Source organism: Mus musculus, chromosome 7 (genome assembly GCF_000001635.26).
Source record: "Mus musculus strain C57BL/6J chromosome 7, GRCm38.p6 C57BL/6J".
Classification (NCBI taxonomy): Eukaryota; Metazoa; Chordata; class Mammalia; order Rodentia; family Muridae; genus Mus; species Mus musculus.
In genome coordinates, this window is record NC_000073.6 from 68,253,779 (window position 1) to 68,277,223 (window position 23,445).

At 44.9% G+C, this 23,445-nt stretch overlaps 2 protein-coding genes and 1 long non-coding RNA gene across 11 annotated transcripts in view; 1 reads left to right on the plus strand and 2 right to left on the minus strand.

Moving 5' to 3' along the window:
* The window catches only part of Pgpep1l (pyroglutamyl-peptidase I-like), a 28,964-nt gene extending 18,258 nt beyond the window's left edge, over nt 1-10,706 (minus strand). For 3 of the 4 annotated variants that reach the window (XM_017312399.2, XM_006541315.3, XM_017312398.2), the window contains exons 1-2: nt 10,366-10,706; nt 5,459-5,511 (exon numbers count right to left, since the gene is read on the minus strand). In XM_017312399.2, coding sequence (XP_017167888.1) covers nt 5,459-5,511; nt 10,366-10,399 — 87 coding nt within the window. In that variant the 5' untranslated portion in view covers nt 10,400-10,706. The remainder of the gene's footprint in view (nt 1-5,458; nt 5,512-10,365) is intronic. The other variant, NM_030101.1, reaches the window with a different exon arrangement.
* A 1,854-nt stretch (nt 10,707-12,560) lies between these two features.
* Gm16157 (predicted gene 16157) lies at nt 12,561-22,816 on the minus strand. 2 transcript variants are annotated; one of them, NR_040340.1, is made up of 4 exons: nt 22,739-22,816; nt 21,380-21,559; nt 16,350-16,456; nt 12,561-13,342 (listed from the first exon to the last, which is right to left on the minus strand). It is a non-coding gene; the product is annotated as a predicted gene 16157 (long non-coding RNA). The 2 variants fall into 2 exon arrangements; NR_040341.1 differs by lacking the exons at nt 21,380-21,559; nt 22,739-22,816 and adding an exon at nt 21,128-21,320.
* Nucleotides 20,061-23,445, plus strand: part of Fam169b (family with sequence similarity 169, member B) — an 89,251-nt gene continuing 85,866 nt past the window's right edge. The window contains exon 1 of one of the 5 annotated variants that reach the window (NM_001013811.3): nt 20,061-20,113. In NM_001013811.3, coding sequence (NP_001013833.1) covers nt 20,098-20,113 — 16 coding nt within the window. In that variant the 5' untranslated portion in view covers nt 20,061-20,097. Of the gene's footprint in view, nt 20,114-22,069; nt 22,264-23,445 lie in introns of those variants that run through there. The other 4 variants (XM_006540973.3, XM_006540975.4, XM_030242739.1 and 1 more) reach the window with 4 other exon arrangements.

Sequence of the window (23,445 nt, forward strand, 5' to 3'; positions counted from 1 at the left end):
CTCAGAGATCCACCTGCCTCTGCCTCCCAAGTGCTGGGATTAAAGGCATGCGTCACCACTGCCAGGCTTCCCAGTGATTTCTATACCATCTGCAGTGGTTGGAATAGGAATGGCCCTCATAAGACTCTAGACTCCTGTGTTTGAATGCTTGGTCCATAGGGAGCAGCACTATTCAGCACTATATTAAGAGGTGTGGCCTTGTTGGATAGGTATGGCTTTGTTGGAGAAATTGAGTCACTATGGGGCAAGCATTCCCCATAGTGACTTTGAGGTCTCTTATGCTTGAGGTATGCACAGTATAGCATATAGTCTCCTATGGCTGCCTGTGGATCAAGATGTAGAACTCGCAGCTCCTTCTCCTGTCCTTTGTCTGCCTGCCTACCTCCATGTTTCTTGTCATGACAATAATGGACTGAACCCCTGAAACTATAAGCCACCCCCAATTCTGTGTTCACAGTGTCTCTTCACAGCAATAAAACCCTGACTAAGACACCATTTTTGTGATAATTTTCTTCTCTTCTGACAAGTGTCCTTTTTACAGTCCCCTTGTGTCATCCTTCTGAGAGTAAACCTGACATTTATTTTTGTGAAAATGTTTTTACTCCAGCCTTATTCTTTAAAAAAAAAAAAAAAGATTTATTTTTTATTTTAATTATGTGTATGTGTATAGGGAGGTATGTGTTCACTTGCGTGAACGCAAGTGCTCCCAAAGGTTAGAGGTTCACTTTGGAGCTGGGATCAAAGGCAGTTGGAAACTACCTGACGTGGGCGCTGGGAATTGACGCAGGTCCTCAGGAAGAGCATAACCGCTAAGGGCTCCTAACCACGAAGCCATCTCTCCAGCCCCAGCCTTATTCTCGAGGAATGATCTCCTAGCTACACGGTTTCTGTTCAGCAGCTACAATTTTGGCATTCTGTAGGTTATTACTGTACTGCTTTTGAGCTTGTATTGCTATTTTTGAGAAAGTTAGCCCTAGACTACTAGTTAGAGTATCCATTTTTGTAAGTAAGCCATCTCCTCTCTGGCTACTCTAAAGCCTTAATCAGTCTTTTGCAGTCTCCAACTCTACTATGTTTAGGTGTGGATTTTCTTTATTTCTATCTCTGTGGATTCAAGTATTTCATCAGTTCTGGAAATTTTTTTAAAGATTTATTTATTTTATGAATGTGAGTACAGTCTTTAGACACACCAGAAGAGGGCATCAGATCCCATTACAAATGTTTGTGAGCCACTATGTGGTTGCTGGGGATTGAACTCCAGGACCTCTGGAAGAACAGTGCTCTTAACCACTGAGCCATCTCTCTCCAGTCCCTCTGGAATATTCTTAACCATTGTGCCTTTGTTAGGGTTTCCATTGCTATGAAGAGACACCATGACCAAGTCAACTTTTATAAAGGAAAACATTTAATTGGGGGCTGGCTTACAATTTCAAAGGTTTACTCCATTATTGTCAGAGCAGGAAGCAAGGCAACATCCAGGCAGACATAGCACTGGAGAAGGAGCTGAGAGTTCTACATCTTTTTTTTTTTAAAGATTTATTATTTATTTATTTATTTATTTATTTATTTATTATATGTAAGTTCACTGTAGCTGTCTTCAGACACACCAGAAGAGGGCATCAGAACTCATTACGGGTGGTTGTGAGCCACCATGTGGTTGCTGGGATTTGAACTCCAGACCTTCGGAAGAGCAGTCGGGTGCTCTTACCCACTGAGCCATCTCACCAGCCCAAGAGTTCTACATCTTGATCCACAGGCAACAGAAAGGAGACCGTGTGCCACAATGGGCATAGCGTGAGCATAGGAGACTTCAAAGTCTGCCCCTACAGTGTTATACTTCCTCCACCAAGGTCAAACATCCAACAAGGCCACACCTCCTAACAGTGCCACTTCTTGTGGGCCAAGCATTCAAACACAGGAGTCTATGGGACCAAACCTATTCCAATCCCATACATTGTAGCTGTATATTTGAAGATGGTTTTCTTCCATTCTCGCTGTTATTTTCCTCTGGAATTCTATTTAAACAGAAACTTCCTTTACTATTTACATTATCCCCTCTATGCTTGTTTGCCCATCTTTATATTGTCCTTTGAATAATATCTCCATATCTATATTCTAGTTTACTAATTTCTCTTCGTCTGTTTCTGAACAGCTATATATGTGTACATGTGGGTAAAGTCTATCACCTATCTCTATCTATCTATCTATCTATCTATCTATCTATCTATCTATCTAATCACATCTATCTATCTATCTATCTATCTATCTATCTATCTATCCTATCTTCCTATCATCTATCTCCTAAGAGATAGCTTATTCACATTCCACGTACTTACCCTATTTAACTCCACATCTTTCAGTATGCTCAGTTATATAACCATCACCATCAAGAGTTATACAACCAACCATCACCGCAATCGGTGCCAGAGCCTTTGAATTACAACCTAAAGAATCCTAAAGAAGTATGTGAGAGGCTCGGGGTAAAGGTTCCTGATGCCCAAACCCGATGTCTGGGGTGAGCTCCATCCCTAGGTCCTATACAGGGGAAGGAGAGTTCTAGCTCCTTCCTACCTGTTGTCCTTTGACCTTCATGGGCAAGCCATGGTGTGCACAGACAGACAGACACACACACACATGGTCACACAAATAAATAAATGTACTTTAAGGAAACTTCACATTCATTTACTGTGTCCTTCCACCTTAGCCTATCACTAACCTACTTCCTCTCTCAATATATTTACTTACTAGGGACATTAATGCAAGTGGACTCAAGTGATACAGTCTCTTGTGAGCAGTATCTTTCACTGACCACAGATCTAAGCTGTCTTTTAAGTCAGCTATAGTTCTAATTTCTCAGACTGCTATCTTTTTTTTTTTTTTTTTTTTGATTTTTTGAGACAAGGTTTCTCTGTGTAGCCCTGGCTGTCCTGGAACTCACTTTGTAAACCAGGCTGGCCTCAAACTCAAAAATCTGCCTGCCTCTGCCTCCCAAGTGCTGGGTTTATTAAAGGCATGTGCCACCACTGCCTGGTTATAATTCTGTTTTTTAAAACGGCATCTACTGATTTTTTTTAACATGGTATTTTATTTTCTTGTGTATCAGGTGATCTTAGGCTAGGAACTGATAGTTCACATTTCTTTGTAAGAAGTTTGAGTTTTATTTTTGTTTGTTCTGAAACAGGGTCTCTCTCTATATATTCCTGTCTTGGAACTCACTGTACAGACCAGGCTAGCCTTAAACCCACAGTAATCTGCCTGCCTCTACCTCCTGAATGCTGGCTGGGATTAAAGGCATGGGTCACCATGCCAAACCCAGAATTTGAATTTTAAATTCTCACAAAAACTCCATGAGAGTCTGCAGCAGTCAGAGCATAGCCTTGAAGTTCCAATTCTACTGCCTCTACTTCCCTAGTACTAGGTATAACACCATGCCTGATTTTATGTAGTGCTGGGATGTTACCCAGACCCACATGCATGCAACCAAGTTCTCTACTAACTAAGCCATACCTCCAGCCCTTAACACAGATTTTGTCCTTACCTGCCATTCCAGTGTATGCTTGCTTTCCTCAGCCTATAGCTCCTGAGTGAGAGTGTATGTGTGTATATATGTGTGTGTAGTGCATGTGTGTGTGTGTATAGTATATGTGAGTATATGTGTGTGGTGTGTGTATAGTGTGTGTGAGTGTATGTGTGTGGTATGTGTATAGTGTTTGTGGTATATGTGTGTAGGAATAGTGTATGTGTGTGTGTGTGTATAGTGCATGTGAGTGTGTATGTGTGTGCACTTTTCAGAGCTATCCTTGGCTGTCTGCATGTCTGACTATATGCCTTCAGGCAAGCCCCAGTCCCTGTGTCTGTCTGGTTTGCTTCACCAAGCTTAATGAGCCTTGAGCCTCCTTAGCCACTTTTCTTTACTGCACACATGGAAGACGTACCTGACCAGTCAAGTCACACCACCCAAGGACCAAAGACAAACTTTTCTTCCAGTGGTCACTGGCTTGCCTTCCCTCCAAGGTGACTTTGATTACTAGCAGTCCCAAGCACTGGGGTTTCCCAACCACCTCAGGTAACCCTCTCCCTTCTGCCACTTCCTGTGCTGATCTGACCCTCATCCCATGTGTCTGCAGCTGTGTACCAGACAAACAGAAAAGCCTCCTGGTGGGAATGGACAACCTGTGAGCTCTATCAGCATGCCCAAGAGGTCTTTGGGATGTCATGTGACTTCCTCAACTCTCTCTCTCTCTCTCTCACATACACACACACACACACACACACACACACATTTATTTAAATTGGGAAACGGAGGCATCAAAACTCGAGCAAGGTTTTTGAATGCCACTACTTGCAACTGGGGAAACTGAGAGGCAAACCAGAAACCAGAAGCAGTCTGGCTCTTTTCCATTGTTTACGGCTGCAGAAAGAAACAAAAGGGTCTGGGACTACTGAGGACTTGGCAGAAGTCCTGCTGATCAAATACTGGTTGCAGAAAGCCAGGAGCTCATGAAAGTCTGGTCCTGGCCTCTCTGTTACCTTGTGTACCAGAGCAAGGCTTGGCAATGAGTCCAAGGGTCTCTGGGCTTTTTTATGATTGGAAAAGCAAAAGCCCAAATGCTAACTCAAGGATCAAGAGTCTCCTGCCTGCCTCTGCGTTGTCAGACCACAAAGTCAGTGCCACGGTGGCTGTGAGTGCATGACGCTAGCAGCTTTGCTGCGTTTCTCAGCTGGCCTGGGAAACTCTGAGAATAGACTCCAGGCCCCACATTTGGCTTGGTCCAACATCAGTGTGAAGTTGAAAGCCAAGTGCGAACAGGCAGCTTTCAATTCGCAGAGCCTCTAAGTGACACCCACATGAGGACTGATGGCAGACAGTTGACCTAGGGAGGTGGGGGTGGGCCAGGGAGTCCTGCCCTCCTATGCACAGTGGGCGGTCAGAGGACTTCCCTTCTCCTGGTTAGCTATGTCCTCAAAAGCAAGCGTGCTGTCGACAGTCACGAGCACTGGCCAGGTTCTCACCCACGCCCCATGCTGGGCTCACACAGAGCAGTGTGGACAAGGCTGCCCTCACCCTGAGCTGTCAGTGGAGGCCAGAGACATCCATGTTATCACTTCCGCATGCGTAGGTGAGGACAAGAGCTGGTGAAAATGACTTTCCCCAGACCCCACATCCAAAGGAAGAGAGGGCAAGAATCTAGCCCTACGTAGAGTAGAGCCTACATGGGCCTTGGTCCCACCTAGGAGTGTCCCTGGACAAACGAGAGAAGTACCTGACCAGGCAAGTCACACCATTCCAGGACCAAATACAAGCCTTTCTTCCAGGGGCCCACTGCTTGCCTTCCTTCCAAGGTGACTCTGGTTTCTTAGGAGTCCCGCGCATTGGCATTGGGGTTTCCCAAGAGCCACAGAAGGAACCAGGTTGGCCCGGGGGGGGGGGGGGGGGGGGGCAAACGGCAGGATTTACCTTCACGGCTTCCCAGCTGGAATTCACTAGGTGCTGCCGGAAGGGCCCAAAACCTGAAACCAAAGATACCCAGGTTTGCTCAAACCAGCCCACACTACCCAGTAACAAGTTCTATCACCTGGCAACAAGTTCTATAGGCCCCAGAGAACCTCAGCCTTGCTAATCTGGGGGCTTCCTCAGAATTGACTGTATGAAACATAGTCAGGGAGGTATCCAGATGCCACTGCACACTGGGTGGGAAGGATGAAACAGTGTCCAGAATGGGGGGGGGGGGAGGGTTATACAGGATTAGGGTCCTGCTGGGAGTGAGTGCTAGTGGGGGGAGGGGGAGGGAAGGGAGAGAAGGCCTTCCCGAAGGATCTTAGAGTTACAGCTCTTTTAGAAGAAGGCCTTCTCCAACAATCTTCAATGAAAACAGCTCTCTTAGCCGATCTTGGTTTGTGAGCATACCTCCATACCTCTACTAGGGTGGGGCTTGTACGAATACACTTTATTTGGGGTAAACCAGGACCTTGGAGAGTGTGAAGGAGTTTTCAGGGTAAATGAAAATCATTGGTTAGAGTTTAAAGTTCTTGGAATTCCTCATTTGTATGGAGAGGCATTTCAGGAATCCCGGGTACTTGTTGGGTGGGTTCTTCTGCGGAAAAGAGGAAGTTTGTTGGTCTTCCGAGGCTACTTGACCTTTCCCAGGTAGAGAGTATAGGGAGTCCCCTAGACAAGGTCAGAGAAGGGGAAGCCCAGATGGTATAGAGTCCTCCATTTTGCACTGAGCTCAGATAAGCCATCTAGACATAGCAGATCTCAACCTTAGTTAGCAGGGTTTCTCTGTGTAACCTTGACTTTTCTGTAACTTGCTCTCTCGACCAGTTCATAGGGATCTGCCAGTATCTGCTGGGACTAAAGGTGTGCACTACCACCACCCAAGAGCTTGTTTTAAAACAAGACAAGCAAAAATACAGCCACAGAGTTAAGAATGTTGGCTCTTTTAAAAACTCTGTTAAAAATAAAAAATAAAAACTCTGTTAAGAGGTTATTACTGAGAAAGCACTTATCTATTGTATAAAGACTATTATGTGATATATTTAAAAGGTCTAACAATAAATAAATCTTTGGGCTGGAGCCAGCGGGGCCGGAGCCAGCGGAGGTACTGAATTTAATTCCCAGCAATGACATGATGGCCCACAACCATCTGTACAACTACAGTGTACTCATATACATACAATGAATAAATAAAATCTTAAACAAACAAACAAAGAAAGAATGAGAAACTGGGTCTCACATATTGATAGGAATGGAAGACACTACTTTGCAATATGGTGATAGATTTAAAAAAAAGATTTATTTATTATTATTATATGTGAGTACACTGTAGCTGTCTTCAGAAGCTCCAGAAGAGGGCATCAGACCTTGTTATGTTATGGGTGGTTGTGAGCCACCGTGTGGTTGCTGGGATTTGAACTCAGGACCTTTGGAAGAGCAGTCAGTGCTCTTAACCGCTGAGCCCCAATTTTTTTTTTTTTTAGAGCTGAAAGTGGACTGAGTAACATGTATACACCTGGCCACTGATCTCAGAACTGGAAACTACTGTTTACAGTAGTGTTCTCCACTCTAACAACTCTAAAGCTGTAAACTATCTATATATCCTTCCATAGGTTTTAAATAAGTGTTCTACTTTAACTGTTGCTGTAATAAAAACAACAACGAAAGCAACTTAGAGGAGAGAGGAATTCATTTCAGCATATAATTATGTTATAGCCCATCACTGTGGGAAAGTTGAGGCAGGACTTCAAACAACAGTCACATAGCATCCACAGTCAAAGAGCAGAGAGATGCACACATGCTCACTTGCTTGTGCTCAGTTTGATTTCTCCTCTCTCCTACAGCTCAAGGATCTCCAGCCTAAGGAATGGTACCACCTACAGTGGGCTGGGCCTTCTCATATCAATTAGCCAATTGTCTTACTTGTGGGCACAGACATACTCACAGGCCAACATTCCTAGGAAATGTTGACATGCCCACAGGCCAATCATTGCCTAGGGAATGGTTCTGCTTATATCAATTAGCTTAACTAAGATAATCCTCCAAAAAAAAACCATGTCCACAAGCCAACCCAATTCCTCAACAATTCTTGTTAATTGATGTGGGGGAACCCAGTTCACTATGGGCAGTGTCATTCCCTAGGCATTGAGTCCTGAACTATAAAAGAATGGAGAAATCCAAGCTGAACATGAGAAAGCAAACAAGACAGCAAATATGTATGCATTTCTCTCTGCTCTTGACTGTGGATGTGATGCGACCAATTCTCTGAAGTTCCTGCTGCTGACTTTCCCACCACGATGGACTGTAACCTGGAATTGTAAACGGAAATAAACTCCTTTATCCTTTGTCGTTTGTTTGTTTTCTGGATATTTTATTACAGCCAAATGAGTCTGAAAAGGACACCACGTGTTAAAATGGGGGAAGAAAGTGCGGAAGAAGCTAAGGTGGGAGTAGCAGGGGAAGGCGTTTTGAGGTGGAGGCAATTCCAGGAAGCCTTGCACTGGTCTAAATTGTATAGAGCGGTCTGTGTGCACGTGCACACATACTCATTCCTCAACCCCTCCATCCCGTTCTCCTTCCCTTCCTTCTCCCCCTCTCTCTGCTTCTCTCTTTCTTAATTGTACTGATGTTAGTACATTGGATTGGACATTGAAGATGTCAGCATCAGGCAACCCTAGTGAGATTTGCAAGGAGTTCTCTTTCTTTACAATTTCTTCTTGATCTATATTTCTAAAATGAAAAATGTGTGGCCTCCTCCTGGGGGAGGCTAGCATGTCAGACTGAGAGGAGGGGAGCCTCATCTCAGCTTGGGCTGCAGGTAGGGTTGAGCATCGTCCTGATCAGTTTTATCTGGAGTATGACTGAGGGTTTGAGTCCCTCACCTGACTCTCAGCGCATACTTCTCAGTTGCCACACTTTCCAGTCTGTAAAAGATCAGGATGCTACATCAAGTCGCTGGACCCCAGGGCCTCTAGAGTAGGTAGCAGCACTGGAGAGGGGATCCAGCTGTGCCTGGCAACTGCTGAGTGTATTGGTCGTGGCCCATCATCAGGATTGGTTCCTAGGGAGAAAAACTTCAGGGGACAGAAAGCTTTTCAACAGAATGGCCCACCATCTCAGGACTACCATCTGGCTTTGACTGATAGGATACACAGTCTTGCAGCTGCTGTGGGAACCTGCAGCTCTAAAGAACGGCTTAGAAAATGTTGAGATTAAGTAGAAAGACCGAGAAGCCAGCTTCCTCTAGGATCATTAAAAACCCATCAACACACATTTCACACACTTTAGAACCACATTCAGCTTTGAGGAAACTACATCCTTGTTTGTTTTAAATTAGGAAAGACAACTCCGGGAGCAAGGTTAGAAGGTCTTGTTTTGCTGGGCTAAGCCTCATTCCCCATCAAGACTGCCTTGGAATAGAGTTGGGTAGTCAGCCAGAAAATGTGGTAGAATCATCGAACCCTGGGGAGGACTGCAGGTTCGCCTGGTCTCTCATTTTACTGTTGGTCCCAGCCAACACCTTAATCTAAAGGCTGTTTGTTAGAATCCTTGCATTTCACCATCTGTCTACATACCAGTTGTCAAGACAAGATTTACACAACTAGGGGCTCCAATAAAATGAAGAGTCTGTCCTCCGGCAAACTCAAAACATTACTAATAAAGGCAGGCCACACTCTGGGATCCAGTGGGCATTTCCCAATGGCGCCTGACTCCCAGCAACTGCTGGCTGATGAGAGAAATGTAGGGAAAGACGTGAGTCCAAGAGGGGGCAGCACATTTCCATGCCCATATTTCATTTGAGACAGGCACTGCTTTTACCAAGAGTATGGTTTCCTGAGGACGTCAAATGTAATTTGAGCCATTCCATCTCTGGACCCGAAATAAAAAAAAAAAAAAAAAAAACAAATCAGAAGTGCAAGGGAATAAGAGTGTCTCAAAAGAATGCTCTTTTCTTTTCTTTTTTTTTTTTTTCCTTCCTCCTTTTGGAAGGCTGATAGTATGAATCACTGTCCGAAAGTATTTATCAAAGAAGCTTTCAATTAGGACAGGTGACAGGAATCCTTTGTTTCCCTTTATCGAATACAAGTTGGAAAACTTGAAATGTGCCAAATGTGTCTAACTAAAAATAAATAAAGCGCTTTGGTGTCTGACTAAAAATAAGAGCATCGTGAGGAAAGAGTAAGCCCATAGGGACCAGCTGTGACAATGACAGGTGCCTGTGGCTGGGGTGACTTCAGATGTGCGGCTGAGATGGAGGACAGAGCAGCCACCATTCCTTCCAGGCTGACCTTTTGGGGTTCAGAGGCATCAACCAGTGTGTGTGTGTGTGTGTGTGTGTGTGTGTGTGTGTGTTCAGTGGCATCCACAACCAGTGTGTGTGTTGGTTATTTCAGTGTTTCCATAGTAGCAAAAGCACCATGGGGGTTGGCGACTGCAGTCTCCATCAAGGCCTGGTCCTTTAAAAAGGATGGTATGAGGCCCTGTGATGGTTAATTCTGTCTAAATCTGCAATTCGATGGTCTCCACTGGGTCCTAGGCTTAGGGACAGCAGGTGGTAGCCTGGGCTCCTCCCCAAGGGGCTGAAGGACAAACAAGGTCTGAGAGAACCTAAGCCACAAGTGGGCACCTCCGTGCATGGCACTCAAGTTATTTGTGGCGAAGGGGCTCAGAGGCAGGAAAGCCTGTGTTTTTTTTTAATAGGGCTGAGCAGGAAGTCAGCTTCCATCTGGAATTCCTACCAACACCAGTTGCCACCCGTGTTCCCCTGGGAGAGCTGTTTACAAGCAGAGTCGAGCAAGTGCGCATTCCAGGCCCCAGCAGAAAGCAGCCAAAACCAAAACCCGGAACGCAGGGAAACTTGGGCTTACCGGTCACCACCACGCAGCGGGACTGCGAATCCATGAGACCCGGCTGCGCTAGGCTGGTCCAGCCGAGATCCAGGATGGAAAAGACCACGTGGGGAGTGTGGAAAGGCCACGCCCCTCGGGAGCAGAACTGGCGGCCTTTGGACACTCGAGGGTCATAGCGCCGCCAGAACTAATATGGACTCAGCTTAGTTGGTTCCGTAGGATACATGACATCATGGTGCTCGACCCTATAGCAACCAACTGTCCCAAGACTGTGGGGTTACTAGGACCCACCACTGAAATCGCTCAAGCTAGGACCGCGCGGGTCACCCTCTCTGTTTTTTGCACCTATCTTCTTGATTACCTTGATTTTTTTTTCCTTTTTCCTTTTTTTTTTTTTTTCTCGGTAGAACCCCCTGCTGCCTGGAGTATTGCCCTGTGTTTGGAAAGTGTGACTTGGCTTATGATTGTTCTTGAATTCTGCAAAGCGTTTAAACAAGCAACCAAACTCGCAGCAAACACTCACTGGAAGCTGACTGTAGGCGGTGCTTGCAAGCACCTGCTGCCTAGACCCAGTGGGTCCACCGTCAAATTTCTGTTTTCTTGTTCTGCGGAGTGGGGCTCACCCCCGCCCGCTTAGACGGAGCATACTGCCTCCCACGCATGTCCCCAGCTGCATCTGCCTGGAGCGACAGGGTCTCACCAGCTGGCTGATGTCTGCTGGCTTCAGACTGGCTCATCCTGTCTGCGAAGTGCTTCCTACTGCGTTCCCTGGCAAAAAAATGCCATCCGATGTCACCCACGGTCTTGGCATTTCTCTGAGTTAGTTGAGCTCTTAAAATCTGTCAGAGAAACAATGACGGGAAACCTTACTTTTGGGACAGTTCACCTATTGATGCAGCCTGCTGGCTTTTCAAAAATACTTAAGTTTTGTTTTTGTTTTTTTGTTTGTTGTTGATATATATATATATATATATATATATATATAAAACAACAACAACTCTCTCTCTCTTATGAGAGAGAGAGAGAGAGAGAGAGAGAGAGAGAGAGAGAGAGAGAGAGAGAGAGAGAGAGAGAGAGAGAAATAAAACTCGGGGCTGGAGAGATGGCTCAGCGGTTAAGAGCACTGACTGCTCTTCCAAAGATCCTGAGTTCAAATCCCAGCAACCACATGGTGGCTCAAAACCATCTGTAATGAGATCTGAAGCCCTCTTCTGGAGTGTCTGAAGACAGCTATAGTGTACTTATACGTAATAATAAATAAATAAATCTTTAGAGAGAGAGAGAGAGAGAGAGAAATAAAACATACTTCTCTCTCCCCATCCGGGTGAGGCAGGGAAGCAGCCACGGGTGATCTGATGAGCCCCAGTAGTTGTTAACTACTTAATTGGCCGCGTGAGACATTCCCTTTAATTGGCCCTGGAGGTGGGGTCCTGGCTTCTTTTGTTTTGAGAAAGCCAGCTCTATCCCTCCCTGCCACCCACGCATCCACCCCGCCCCCCAGGCTGAGACCCGACTAGATTCTAGAGGAACTCAGGGGCTTTGTACTGGACCTGGTTGCAGGTGGGGTGGGAAAGAGGGGGTGTCTTGGTCCTAGTTTCTCACATTCCTGTGGGCATTTGTAGACATTTGTCCAACACCCTATCCTGAGCTGTCCCTCCCTGCTTGGTGGCCTTTTCACATTTCTGTTAGGAGGGATTTGCTCCTTCCCTGCCACAGTTAAAGCAGATGACAGACGCAATGTCCCTGTTTGCAAAGGTGGTGGCTGGTGGTGCTGAGGCTTACCAGTGCTCAGGAGGCAGAGGCAGGCAGATCTTTGAGAGTTCGAGGCCAGCCCTTGTCTACAGAGAAAGTTCCAGGGTAGTCAGGGCTACACAGAGAAACCCTGTCTCAAAAAAGATGAACAAATGCCACAATATCATGCGACCCTGTTTACGAATGTTTACTACTATGCTGAGAGAAAGCAGTCCCTTAAGGGCAGTTACCAGTTGTGTCAGTTGTGAACAATACCACTCTATACTCTCTTGACAATGGAGCTATAATCTCTTGCAGCTGTTATTATTATTATCATTATTATTATCATTTAGAACAGGTTGTGTGTGGCACAAGCTAGCCCCGAACACTTGGGCTTTTGCGATACTTCTGTTCCACCTCTCACAGACAATCTGGGATCATGGGTATGTGCTGCCCTGCCGGGAGGGTGTTATTTTTTATTTGGTTGTTCCGTTTGCTTGTATTTGGATTTGACTCAGGTCGTTTTTATTTCCTGGCATGCATCGAGGATTTTCGACTTTCCCATTCATTTTTCTTCTGCCCTAATCTTTTCTCTAACTTTGTAATGAAGTTTTTAAAAAGTCTCTAACCGATATAAAATGTTTTTTGTTAGTCACAACGATGCATCAACTACTGCATTCGTCCTGACCTGCAAACAAACAAACAACAGAAAGCCCACCCTCTTTCCCTAAGAAAACGGCTCAGAGAGGCATGGATTTTCTGGTCTGGGATCTGCTCTTTTCATTTCTTTCTTCCACTGTAAAAGCAAATGTTCTCGAACAATTGCTGATGTCAAACCCTGCCTTTAGGCTGATGAAATACAGTAAGCCTGAGAATTTGTAAGGCATCGAGGGGAGAGGTTTGATTTAACAGAAAGTCAGGCAATCTTCCTTACAAGATATTCCCCAGAGGGGAATGTTTGCAATTATATTCGACTCGAGGGCAAGGTGTGACCCTCTCACTGAACCGGAAAGCAGCCATGTGTTCCCACTGGGGACCTCTGAGATGACAATATCCCCAGACTTCAAATATTTCACATTTTATACCAAACACGAAATTTTGTGGGATTGGTTTTAAATTCCTTCCTGTTGAGTGGTGACTTCCTGCTTAAGCAAGAGAAAGGATCACACGGGCTGTTTATTGTCTTGGAGGCAAACAGCTTTTGGTAAGGCACAGACAGCTGGAGAGTTGACATCAATGAAATTTCATCAAACTGATCAAATTCCTGCAGGGGGAGGAAAACGAAATCAATCATCAAGAAGCAGCGATTGTTTGAAGAAGAATGTTAACGCAGCCCTCCCCCCAGCCCTCCCTACGTCAGCCATGTCTGCTCTCCAACTCTCCGCTTATGGCTACTGTCAATCACACGACCCATAGCTAAATTGCTTCTTGTCAAAGCACTAACTGATTCTCCAAAAAAAGGTCACCTCATATTTGAGAGTCATCTCTCCTACTCCCTTGTACCCCAAGGGTGGGCAGCTATAAAGTTTCTATAAAGGGCTGGGCAGGAAGTACTTCTAGCTTTGTGTAGCACATGGCCTCTGGTGCAGTGGGCCATGTGGAGTAGATGCTATGGAAATCAGCTCTGGCCCCGCTGCCATGATTATGGATGCTGAATTTAAAATTTCCTATAATATTGACATGTCGTGAAATAGTCTTCTTTTGCTATTTTTTTTTAAACTATTGACAAATAGTATAGAGACTATTTTGGGGTCTTGGGCTGTACAAAAGTAAATGGTTGGATGAAGGGGGGCTATGGGTTGTACTATGTGAAATCTGCTAGAATTCAATATTTCTCTAATGGGAAACTTACGGTATAAAGCACTGAGATAAATTTTCAGTAAGCTGAGTACATTGGTTCTACTCATACCTCTTTGTAAACAATTTTGCTCCAGTTACCCATGGTTGCTAGTGGCCCCGAAATATTAAATGAAAAATCCCAGTTATAAATAATGCATAAGTTTAAATTACACATTGCTTGGAGTAGTGTGAGAGAATCTTGCAGTGTTAGGCTCGGTTCTGCCTGGATGTGACCCATCACTACGTCCCGTGTGACTGCTTTGTTTTTTGTTTGTTTGTTTGTTTTTGGTTTTGTTTGTTTGTTTTTGTTTTTTTCCGAGACAGGGTTTCTCTGTATAGCCCTGGCTGTCCTGGAACTCACTTTGTAGATCAGGCTGGCCTCCAACTCAGAAATCCACCTGCCTCTGCCTCCCGAGTGCTGGGATTAAAGGCGTGTGCCACCACGCCCGGCTGTGTGGCTGCTTTGTATAGATGTTGTTCATCCCTTTATCACTTGGCAGATCTCCTGGTTATCTGATGGGCTGTGCAGGTCTCCTGAGACTTGTGTTTGTGTAACTCTTACCTTACTTAATAATGGCCCTAAGGTATTATATTGGCGAGACTACTATAGCATATTGTTAGAACTATTCTTTTTAATTATGTATTGTTAATGTTGATAATCGCTTATCATGTCTACTTCGTAAATTAGTTGCTAGCATAGGTTTATAACTGTAAGGAAAACACAGAGGATACATGGGTGGGTCTTATCCTTGGCTTCAGATCCAGCTGAGCGCTCTTCACAGAGAAGCGGCTTCTCTGTACAGTAAGGAGCAAGTACAGCCCTGAGTGAATATATATATGCTGTTGACACGGGCATAGCCATGTCAGGGCCCCAAGCCTTAGTTCATGCAAGAGGCAAAGCCTTCCCCTGGTAAGGCTGAGAGGGATGGCTTCCTCTGCTCCCCGGTGAATGCTGATAGTGTGTGCAGAAAATGTCCAGCATAGCTTTTTAAATCCCTGGATGAGCCTGAAGACTGCTCTCCTACAGAGACTGTGCCCACCCAGTTCTGCTAAACCTGTCTCCTGGATTCAGCTGTATGCACTACTAAGCCTCTCTGTGCATTGCTTATAATAAATAAGCTGAGCTTCCACGATGCTGTCGCTTCTCCAACAGCGAGCCCAGTCCACCCAGTCCCAGCCTTCCTTGTGTGTCCTTGTGTCTGTCTTTTCCCGCTTTGCCTTTGCTGTCCTGGTTAGGGTTCTGGAACCTAATGACTAAGTGACTTAGGAGCCTGGGGGCATAGCTCAGTCAGTAAAGTGCTTATCTGAGAAGCATGAAGACCCAAGTTCAATCCTTAGTAACCACATAAAATTTCCAGGCATGGAGGTGTGAGTCTGTCATTCCCGCACTGGGGGAGGTAAAGCCCTGGGGCTTACAGGACAACCAGGCTGGCTGAATCCGGGAGCTCCAAGCCAAAAAAAAAAAAAAAAAAGCCACACTTACATGGACCCCTGTACATGTTTGTGTACCATGTCAGTAGCGTGCGCCCGCGCACACACACACACACACACACACACACACACACACACTCACACACACACACTCTAAACAAAGATTATGCGATACAGAATAGTTTATCAAAGCCCCACTGCTTTAGATTTTTTGTTAGGTTCATGCAGAAAGGCATGAATGAGTAAACCCAGCAAACACAGTCATTACTTAAATCACAGTAATGGTTTTTACCAGGAATTAACCACCTCGATTACCAATTTTTTTTATTTTTAATTTTTTTATTTTTATGTTTGGTGAGGAGCAATGATTACAAGGCCCCCTCCAGCCTTGGCCTGTAGTTGCTGGCTGGTTGTACAGCACAAGGTGGGTTTTGTCTTCAGCACCCATCTAGGGAAGGCCCCAGTGGACATGCTGCTCTGATCTTGTCTGCTGGATTCTCGCCTCCCTTTTTTTTTTTTTTTTTTTTTTAAATAATGTTCTGAAACAACCATTTAAAACTTTTAAAGCAATCATAAAACTGAGATATTGGGGGCTTTATTGAAACAATGGGATTATTGACAGCATTCCATGGGAAACTGGTCTAGAAGACAACGCACTTCTGGTTTCCTTTTCTTTTTGACACGGAGTCTCTGTATGTTGTCTAAGATGGCCTTGAACTACTAAATTCAAATGACTGCCCTGTCTCAGCCCTGTCAGTCCTATAGGACTAGCATGTCCAGTTAAGATAACGGATTCTCCAACTAACGTCTTCTATGAATTATAATGTAGTTTTTCTTTATTTCATGCTTTAAAACTCCTGCAAGTATCCTAGAAAATAATGTTCTTCTGCCACATGCTGTAGCACAAAGCTTTAGCTGTTTCTTGTTTTTTTTAGTTCGTTTTTGTTGTTGTTTTTAGATTTCTTTATTTATTTAACTTTACGAGTACACTATGCACTTACTTTATATATGTGAGTACAGTCTTCAGACACAGCGGCAGAAGGCATCTGATTCCATTACAGATGGTTGTGAGCCACCATGTGGTTGGTGGGAATTGAACTCAGGACCTCTGGAAGAACAATCAGTGCTCGAAACAGTTGAGTCATCTCTCCAGCCCCTAGCTGTGGTTTGTGTCACATTTTCGGGGGTTGTATTAAGTCTTATTTTATCACTTTTTATTTTTAACATATTTTTTAAAGGTTTAATGTGCACTGGTAATTTGCCTGAATGTGTGCGTGAGGGTGTGAGATCTTGGAGTTATAGTGAGTTATGAGCTGCTGTGTGGGCACTGGGATTCGAACCTGGGTCCATCTAGAAAACTCAGTGCTCTTAAGCACTGAGCCATCAATCCAGGCTCCTCTTCATTCTTTTTTTTTTTTTTTTTTTTAAGGAAGCACATCTCCTTAACTAAACAGTAAGAACTGTTGCAACAAGAATTTGTTTAATCACTAAACTCCAGGAGCTGGCTGGGCCGATTGCTGAATATTTACTGTTTAATTTCTCTGATACCTTGGGAACGACTCAACAGCTGTATTTTTTAACACAGAGGAAATTCTTGTGTTGGTAAGTAAGGCCAGATGAAGGCTATAGTGATACTTAAGAGTCTGCTTGGAACAGAGGCCATATCAAACCCATGGCTAGGTCCTTGCTGAGCCACTCCTCTTAACACAGATATAAACGGCATTTTTCTTTTATGTTGGCTTAGGGCCCAGGGCAATTTTGGTGTCTGTAGTGAGTGTTAAGTGGATGAGTTTCTTTTAAGAAGACTTAGAAATATAGCGTCTCGTTTGTGGACGGTCTGCTCATCTGTTTAGGAAATCTGTGATAATTTCCGAGCATGTCAGACCTCAGAAGTGGCTAGATGTGAGACTAGCTTGTGCCCTAAGCTAAAACTTTTGTCAATTCTAATGTAATTAGTAAAGGGGAGGAACGTTTTGTGAAAGCCTTCAAGTGTCGGCAAAAACCTCAAGGGTAAATCTGTCAAGGAACGTGTGCAAGGTATTTGAAAGAGAGTGTCCTGAGGTGGATTTGAAGATTGCTGTCTCAGGCATCCTTTTTTAAAAAGATTTATTTTATTCCTATGACTACACTGTAGCCGTCTTCAGACACACCAGAAGAGGGCAAAGGATCCCATTATAGATGGTTTTGAGCCACCATGTGATTGCTGGGAATTGAACTCAGGACCTCTGGAAGAGCAGTCAGTGCTCTTAACCTCTGAGCCATCTCTCCAGCCCTGCTGTCTCAGAAATCTAAGCACATGATTAAGCTATGGCAGTTCTAATGGTATGAAATAGTTATAGAAATAGCAAACAAAAGCATATATATAATGAAAAAAAATATAATGGAAATATATACATATAATAGATATGTGTATATATGTGTATGTATATATGCATGTGTATGTGTATATATATATATGTGTGTGTATATATGTGTATACACACACTGTTATATATATGTGTGTGTGTATATATATGTATGTATGTATATATATATATATATATATATATATATACACCTTGGGTCCGAGAATTTGGGAATGATCTTGCCCATGAAAACCAAGGTTGAGCCAGGAAAAGTGTCTTTATTCAGAAACTGCTATATCATGGAAATGCTTGGGTTCCCAGTGGGAAGCAATACAGAGCAACCTTTTAAAGCAAAAAATTACAAATTAGGCGGGACAAGGGTAGGGGCGCCAGTGGGCATGGGAAATATGCATGCTGTATATTTCCAACTGTCTTTCTCACCTGCCATTTTAAGTGGGTTTCTAGCTGTCAAATACTTCAGATGGCGTCCCTGATAACTTGGCCTGGATCAAAACCAACCAATTAGAGCCTCTTTAGCAACTACTGGGTTTTGATTCCGACTGGGTGCTAACCTACAAAGTATAGGATGAGGTATTGTGGTCTAAGTTCATATGAGGCACCTGGGACCAGATGGCGTTTCTGGAAATCCAGTTGTTTCTTAGAATTCAGCCTAGTACAAGATGGAGACTATATACAAGATGCGAGGGTGGGGGGTGGGGGGTGGGGGAGTGTGTCTCTGAGACTAAAGTGGCCTCTAAATACACACACACACACAAACACACACACAGTATGTTTAAGGGGATAATTCACCTTATAAAGGAACATATACCTTTTATTTTTTAATTATTATTTGTGTAGTTACCTATGCCGTGGTGCAAGTGTGAAGGTCAGAGGACAATTTTATCAATTCAGTTCTCCCTTCCACTTTCTCTTCCCCCTTCCCTTTCTCCCTCTTGTTCCAGCTCATTTTTCTGTGGTTGCTGGGATTTGAACTCATGACCTCAGGAAGAGCAGTTGGTGCTCTTAACTGCTGAGCCATCTCACCAGCCCTCTCTTCCACTTTTATATAGGTTCTGGAAATTGAATTTTTTTTTTTCCAAGACAGGGTTTCTCTGTGTAGCTCTGGCTGTCCTGGAACTCGCTCTGTAGACCAGGCTGGCCTCGAACTCAGAAATCCGCCTGCCTCTGCCTCCTGAGTGCTGGGATTAAAGGCATGCGCCATCACGCCCGGCTGGAAATTGAATTTTAATTCACCAGGATTCGCTAGAAGCACCTTTACCCATGGACCCATCTCTCTCAGGACTGTTACATAAGCAACCTTCTACTCACCCCGAACTGGGAACTGACAACAGACCAAAGGACAAAGACAAAGTACAGCCCTTAGCAAACGCCAACTTGGAATCAATGAGTTCATTGGGGTTGCTTAGAGGACTATGGGTGAGGAATTCCTGACAGGAGCAGAAATAAAGACAGCTGCATCACCAAAGCCCACCCCAACATCGGTGACAGCTCACAAAAACTGGAAACTGGGAGCCCACTGTACAGCCTGCAGGCAGCTGACAGGTTGAAGAGTGGCCTTTCTGCGGGGCTCCATTGTTTGAGCCTTTTTACAGGCAACTTAGCTGTTCTCTACTCTTTCCAGGCAATCTGAAGCTAACCCCCAGCAGGCTTTACTATTTATATTCTCTTCGGAGGGAGGGGGCTAGTGAATCTTGTCCATTTCTGGGATTTCCTGGAGCTATTCTTTGTTGTTTACTTCCTATCTTCCCTGAAGTATTTTATCTGTTTTCATTTGGTTTCCCTTCCCTGTAAACATTTGATTTTAAGACGTTTCCAGCCCAGCAGTGGTGGCACAAGCCTTTAAACCCAGCACTTGGGAGGCAGAGGCAGGAGGATTTCTGAGTTTGAGGCCAGGCTGGTCTACAGAGTGAGTTCCAGGTTAGCTAGGGCTACACAGAGAAAATGTCTCAAAAAGGCAAACAAAACAAAACAAAAAGTTTCTCTCAAAAATGGAAGGTTTTAATTTGAGAGGAAACTGCTACACAGTGGAAGGGGAGACTATGGCCATTTAATGATGCAAAGAAATGGGCACTGATGTTTGAGTAAATGCTGGTTGTATTAAGCAGTCTAGTCTGGCAGATTGTGTATGGCTGTGGTCCCTGTACATGGGAGGCTGAGGGCAGGAGAATGGAGATTTTTAAAGTCAGCCTGAGCTGTAACAGTAAAACACTATCTGAAGGTCCAAGACCAAGTTCTTAGCACAAAGAGATTTATTTGCCTCAGGGGACAAAGGGCAGGGAATAAGAGATAAAGACAGGAGATAGAGGATGAGGGAGAAGGGGAAGGGACATTTGTCCTGGAGGGACACTGGACTGTCTCCTGAGAGAGAGGAGACAGATAGCTCATGGCAGTTTATAAAGGTAAAAGGGGACCCCTGTGTTGTGCATGTTAATTAGGTGAGCCAAAGGGGGCTTTAGATTGCTGGATTTTAATACTTTGATAGCTGGACCTTGGTAGTCAGCTTCAAGAGGAGGAAGTGGCTAAATTAGGGTATGGACCTTGGTGGCTAGCTTTAAAATGTAGTCTAATGGTTTTTAGCAAGGCAGAGGGAATGGGGTGGAGGTCAAGGCCTGCCAGAGCTCTGCTTGCCTTCCCGAGGCTGGCCAGAGCCTCTCCATCATTTGTTTGTTTGTTCATATGTAAAACAGAGCAATATCAAAAACATCAGAAGCAAGGTTAGAATTGATTAATAAACTTTTGACCTACATGCTAATAGTTTGAGTAAAACACATTATTATCAGAGACACATACATAGACAAATATATATGATGGCTACATTGTAAAGATACTTGTGGCTACTGTTTGGTTTCAGACCTGGGACAAAGGATTGAGGTACATATTTTACATATCAAAGCAACCTCATCCCCAGGTTCTCCCAGCATCCCTCACTCCCTACCTGGTATACCCTGCCCCCAACCTCCAGGGTCTGGGCTGCCCTCCCCCCAGAGGATCTTCCCTATATAATCCAGACATTTTGGTCTCTCAAATCCCTTCTTTCGTCTCTCTGTGCAAGTCTCTTTCTCTCTTTCTCTCCCCCTCTCCTTTTCCAATGACGACTTTCCTGGCCTTGATCCTTGGGCCAGTGAACTTGCCCTTCATACAGCAGCTTCCAAATAAACCTGCCTTTAACATAACCTAATCCAGTTTAAATTGGCTCATTTAACTAATTGATAGAAATAACCTATCAGTTACTGAAAGACACTTACAAATACGGCTATATTGTAAAGACACTTTAGGAAGCTGTCTTGAGAAGACCACGCACACCTGGATGTGTCTCATTTCCACCCCTTCCCCTAACACCTATCTTTCTACCACTAACCTTAAATCTATGTTTAAAATCTAATAAACTGTGACTCTTCGACACAACGACTTACTCTGACATTCTTTTTGGCACTGAAGTCAAAAATTCTGGCTTCACCAGAGTGGAAAAGAATTCCCTGCTACACACAGCGCAGAATTGTGTTGTGTCCCCAGTTACCATTGCCCCAAGGCCAGTTGTCAGGATCCCAGATTGTTCTCCAGCTAATGGGCTCAAGCCTTCTTCCTCCCTCGGTCTCCCCAGTAGTTGGGACATCCGGTGTGTTTCCATCAGAGTCGGGTGAAAGGTGAAATTTGAAATCACTCACCGCTGCATCCTCCCAAAGCAACGTTTTGAAACAGCTGTGTATACTGGAGAAGAATTGTCGACCTTGAATATTGCTTTGTCAAATGAGCTCCTGCTTGGCTTTTTAGTAAATCGTAGGCACATTACAGTTTCCAGGAGACTGTTGGGACTCTGAAACCGGCAGAAAAGATTCCTGGATGCCCTGTGTTAGATGTGCGTTTATTACATATTTGCTATTTTTCAGCCAAGCCAAGTTTTTGTTCTTTTTTTTTTTTTTTTTTTTTTTTTGGTTTTTTTTCGAGACAGGGTCTCTCTGTGTAGCCCTGGCTGTCCTGGAACTCACTTTGTAGACCAGGCTGGCCTCGAACTCAGAAATCCGCCTGCCTCTGCCTCCCAAGTGCTGGGATTAAAGGCGTGCGCCACCACGCCCGGCTCAAGCCAAGTTTTTGAAAAGGGTTAATGCAAATGGTTTTTGCACATAGAAGGGAGCGTGGTGGAAAAATCTGTCAGTACAAGCTTGGGGCACGGGGGAGGAGGCTGCTTGCCTGTGTTTATGGTAGTTCAAGAACAGCAACAAACTCACTATTGGCTCAAAAGTCATTCTTTTTGTAGATTAGACTTTGCGGAGTCAAGGTTTGGTTAAAAAAAAAAAAACAAAACAAAACAAAAGGTGGTCCAGTAGTGTGTGTTGGGGGAGTGGGGGCAGAGATAAACGCCCGCAGCAGGAGGCAAAGGAGTGAGAAAGAGAAAGCCTCCGGGGAGGTGGCAGGGCGGGGCAGCCCCTGGGGAACTCTTGGTAGAAAGGTTGGTGGCTCTGGTGGGGGGAGGGGGTGGGGAGGTAGAGGCTTACTAGGTGGCAAACTCCGTACCGGAGCATGGAGGCTGAGGCAGTCCGCGGAGTCACAGGTAAGGGGTGCTGCGGTCCCCACGTAGCCAATCGAGGGCGAAGGACGCGAATGGTAGCGGGCAGAGTGCCGCACACCCGTCGCCACAACAGCTTGGGGTGCAGTGCGAGGCTAAGGGCCTCTCCTCTCTTTCTCTCTCTCTTCCTCGGATTCATATAAGTCCCAGGCTAGCGGGAGCTGGAGGAGGAACCTCCAGAGTTGATAGTCTTAGATGGCTCTGGGCTGGGTCCTCACCCGGGTCTCCGGTTCTGTTTCTCACCCCTCCCCCACAACCCTCAACACCGGCCTTGGGGACCTTGGACCTGGGCTTGCTGGCCAGGCTGGGGAATGAGCTCCGAGGTGAGAGAGAAGTCCGAACAGCAACCCATTCCTACTTTCCAGCAAGGAGGACCCAGGAAGCGCCTGGACCGAGAGAAGTGTCCCGGGAATCCACGCTCTGGGCCAGCCTCTTTGCTGGCTCCAGGGACACAACTCACATGCCTCTTCCCGCCCAGTTTCAGGATTTGAAGATACTTTCTTGAGCCGGCCACCTCTGAGGTCTTAGGGGATGCCATTTCAGGCCTTTGGCTAGACATCCTGGTCACAGGTGGCTGGCTGTGTCGCACGGATAGTCACACTGCACACAGCCCACCTACAGTAAAGTCAATCATGGCAGGGGCGCATTTGAGGCTGGCAGGTAGCCACTCGCTCTTATGACCTACTTTAAACGTTGCAATTGAGTTGTTTTTCTCCTGTTTTCAGGTGCGTGAGATAAGGAGAGATTGTAGCCACTAGCTAATTATATGGATTAGTAAGGATTTAGTTGATCTAGAGATTAAGAAAAGGCTCGTCTTTAATTTTGGAAAGGGAGCTATTTCTCTTTTGTTTTAGTCTTGTGCACTTTTTTTTTTTTCTAGAAAGTTAAGAGTGCTGTTTCCAGTTTACACGCTGGAAGACTGGAATAAAAGTCTTGCTTTTTTGATCTTCCTCATCTACAAAACAGGAGAAGCCCCCTAGGGTTTATTAAGCACAGCAGTCTCTCATTACACTCCCATCTCTACTAGTGGGTCTCTTTCCCCTCCCCTAGAGTGAGCAGGTCCTTCCCCATCTTTGCTTCAGAGAGCTTCCCCTCCCAGGCCCATGTGATGGGAAAAAAAGAATAGTAATTTCATCTTCTGGAAAAGAATCGTTGGCCTGAGACAGT